At 45.0% G+C, this 3,312-nt stretch overlaps 1 protein-coding gene across 1 annotated transcript; it reads right to left on the reverse strand.

The window, feature by feature from the left end:
- Positions 1 to 1,229: 1,229 nt before the first annotated feature.
- On the reverse strand, positions 1,230 to 2,025 carry LOC100275644 (uncharacterized). Its single transcript, NM_001149687.2, has one exon. The coding sequence runs from the start codon at positions 1,917 to 1,919 to the stop codon at positions 1,467 to 1,469; it is 453 nt and encodes a 150-aa protein (NP_001143159.2). The 5' UTR covers positions 1,920 to 2,025; the 3' UTR covers positions 1,230 to 1,466.
- Between the last annotated feature and the right edge of the window lie 1,287 nt (positions 2,026 to 3,312).

Raw genomic sequence — 3,312 nt, forward strand, 5'->3', positions numbered from 1 at the left:
TGCCAAAACAACTGAACTAATTCAGTTCAAAAAACTTGGTGAAAAATGATACAGTGATGTGTAGGGCAATGGCGCTTGTTTCGGTGTTGATTCCTTAATTAATTTTTTTGCTGTTTTTTGGGTCTTTTGTGATTATTAATTTATCGAGTGCTTTTATTTGTTGAGTGTTTTTCGACATTCGGCAAGTTTTTACCAAATGCCTGCTTTTATTTACTGAGTGCTTTTTGACACTCGATAAAGTTTTTACCGAGTGTAAAAAAAATCACTTTATAAATAACTCTTTACCGAGAAAATGTTTGTTGAGTTTTCTTTATCGAGTGTAGCACTGGGTAAAGATTAGAATTTGCCGAGTGCAAAAACACTCGGTAAACCTGTTGAGTCTAGCAGTAGTGAGTACTGAGTAGTTCCGAGCTGAGGCCAACAATCTGGTTAGCTTGCGTTGGTCGTGCCCTCAGGCAAAACATGGTGCGCTTAGCTAAGCAAGCCTTTGGCAGCAGATTCAACTCATCATCACTAGCGCAGTCAGTAGCTGTTGCCTATTGCCTGGCATAGTGCATGGTGGCCATCATCATCATGATGCGTGTGTTTTCTCTTTTCGGATTCGGAGTTACGGATAAGGACGGACGACGCTGCCCGTAGTGCTCCCTGACTCGGTATACTCGTTAGGCAGACACAGAGAAATGCAGAGAAGCTAATTTACCTTTATTTCCTGCTGCTTCTCTTTATTTGAAAAGCAAAGGGGGCCGGGATTAAAGCTGAAAGTGACTCATATATCTGGTGTGATCTATATCGAAGTATTTATTGTTTGTGATCGTCGTCTCTATGTCACTAACTTAATAATTATATATTAGCTGATCGATGAAGATAACACGCACTTAGCTAGCTACCAGAAGAACTGTAGAATATATAGAGGGAAATTAACGTTCTTATTGTCCGTTCTTGTCTAAGGTTTTTTGATAAAATTAAACGTGGCCGACGCCTCCGGTTCTCCGAACAGACAAGTGACATCATTCGTCCCGTTTCACTCATAATATAGCTTGAAAACTCCTTTTTTTCTGTTCAAAACGAACTCTTTTTTTATATGAGTTCGAAATGATGCGACAAGGTGATTGATAATTAACATGCAAATTTTCTAGCCTCAAGCTCTGCACAACACATCTGGAGTGCGACGCATGGATAGCATTGCACGTCACAAGAACTACATCAAAAAGTCAGAACAAAATCGCTTCTTTGATGATTCAGCTTAGGGCTTGTTCGGTTATTCCCAATACACATGGATTGGATAGGATTGGAAAAAATTGAAAAGAAGTTTGACTTGTTTGGGATTCAAACCCATCCAATCTCACTCAATCCACATGGATTGAGAGCTAACCGAACAAGCCCTTAGTTTTTTTTTCGCCCTTCTCCGATGATCCAGCTTTTAGGGGGTTTCGATATGTCTCTTGCACGCGGCTGGGTAAGGAAGCCTACACGGCGGCGGCGCCCTCCTTGCCGCCGCCGCCACGGCCGTGCTGGGGCTTGGCGGCCCCGTCGGCAGCCTCAGTGAAGCTGGCAAACGGTGCGGCGCTGGCGAGGAACGAGGGCGCGCTGTGCCCGGCCATCACGACGAGCACCTTAGGCATGGCATCCTCCCTGTCGAGCGGCGTCAACACGCGCACGACAGACATGACCCCAGCCGCCTCGGCGGCGCGCCGGCCTTCCTCCTCCTTGCGGCGGGAGCAGAGGAGCATGGCCAGCGCCACGGCGATGAGCGCCATCACAACCGCGAAACCGATGAAGAGGTACGGCGTCGGCGTGGACCAGAACGGCGGCGGCTCGACGCGGCCGTACGCCATGGCCGCCGCCGGCTGCATCTGCTGCACCGACGACGACGCGCCGCCGCCGTCCTCCATAGCCATCGCGATTCTTGCTATCCTCATATCCTCTCGACCGTGTGCTTTTGTATTGATTGTTGATGAAACCTCAAAGATTGGTATGGTATGCTATCCGTGTGTGCGGTGTGGGCGGTGGCGGGGCGTCGAAGATGAGGTGCAAGTGCAAGGGGGCGGCTTTTATAGGCGGGAGATTCGGAAATGCATGGAGCTGGGGCCCGCTGCTGCCAAACTGTGTGCCCCCCGGGGCTCCAGTGGTTAACTTGACCCTGACGGCGGCATCAAAGGCTCATGGGTTTGGTGTGATATTTGGGACTGTGGGGCCGGATTATGCTTGGTGTTTCGCTGCTTTGTCGTTCATTAATTCAAGTAGCGAGGAGCAGATATTCCCAGCTAAAGCCTACTAGGCTAATAGGTAGCTAGAGTTGGCGGTTTGGTGCGATCCTGTAAGGTATTCCAGCAGTGGCTTGAAGTTGCATTTACCTGGGAAATACTATAACTGTATCTATATACATAGAAAATCACTTGTATCCGATTCATTTAAGCCCCTAGTTCGTACCCAAATTAGGCTAATTAAGGATATATTATGGTAAAATTTGCTTGGCAAATGTCACATGGCTTCCTTCAATGAGTATACATATACACTAGTACACAGAAGCTATATAGTGGCGGTTCTATATCTATTTGCACTCGCGTTTTTCAGTGACACCAGTGCTATGGACCAGTGGAAATCGGCCTTTTCACTGGCGGGTTGCTTAAAAAAACCGCAAGTGAACAACATTTCCACTAGCGGTTTTCTTAAGCAACCCGGTAGTGCAAATGTGTTATTTCCAATGGTGGTTTTATTAAGCAAACCACCAGTGCAAATGTTATTTCCACTAACGGTTTTCTTAATACAGCCGTCAATGCAAAATAACATTTTCACTGGCGGGTTGCTTAAGAAATCCGCCAGTGAAAATGTTTTCACTGGCGGCTGTATTAAGCAAACCGCTAGTGCAAATGTTTTGCGGCTGTATTAAGCAAACCGCTAGTGCAAATGTTTTCACTAGTGGTTGTATTAAGCAAACTGCCAGTGCAAATGTTATTTTCACGGGCGGTTTACTTAATAAAATCGCCAGTAAAAATGTTATTTGGACCAGCGGTTTGCTTAACATTTCATGCCAATATAAGTTTTCCCGCCTTTTTTAAATTTTCAAAAAAAACTGAATTTTATATTTATTTACACACACCCACACATATTGAAAGCGACATGAAATTAAATTCTATCATACATTCTATACATCAAAGTCTTATGTTTGCAACCATATATACTTCACACATTCTATACATCAAAAGTTTTCACCTATGTTCTAGTAACTATTTCGTCTAAGAGATAGTCCACTAACTTCTGTTAGTATTCTAAACTCTCGCATAGCTAATGTACAGGAAGCATCGTGATATT

Source organism: Zea mays, chromosome 5 (genome assembly GCF_902167145.1).
Source record: "Zea mays cultivar B73 chromosome 5, Zm-B73-REFERENCE-NAM-5.0, whole genome shotgun sequence".
Taxonomy (NCBI): domain Eukaryota; kingdom Viridiplantae; phylum Streptophyta; class Magnoliopsida; order Poales; family Poaceae; genus Zea; species Zea mays.

Excerpts from the sequence above, each read along its gene's own strand:
- LOC100275644 (NM_001149687.2), bottom strand. The coding sequence starts at position 1,919 with ATGAGGATAGCAAGAATCGCGATGGCTATGGAGGACGGCGGCGGCGCG.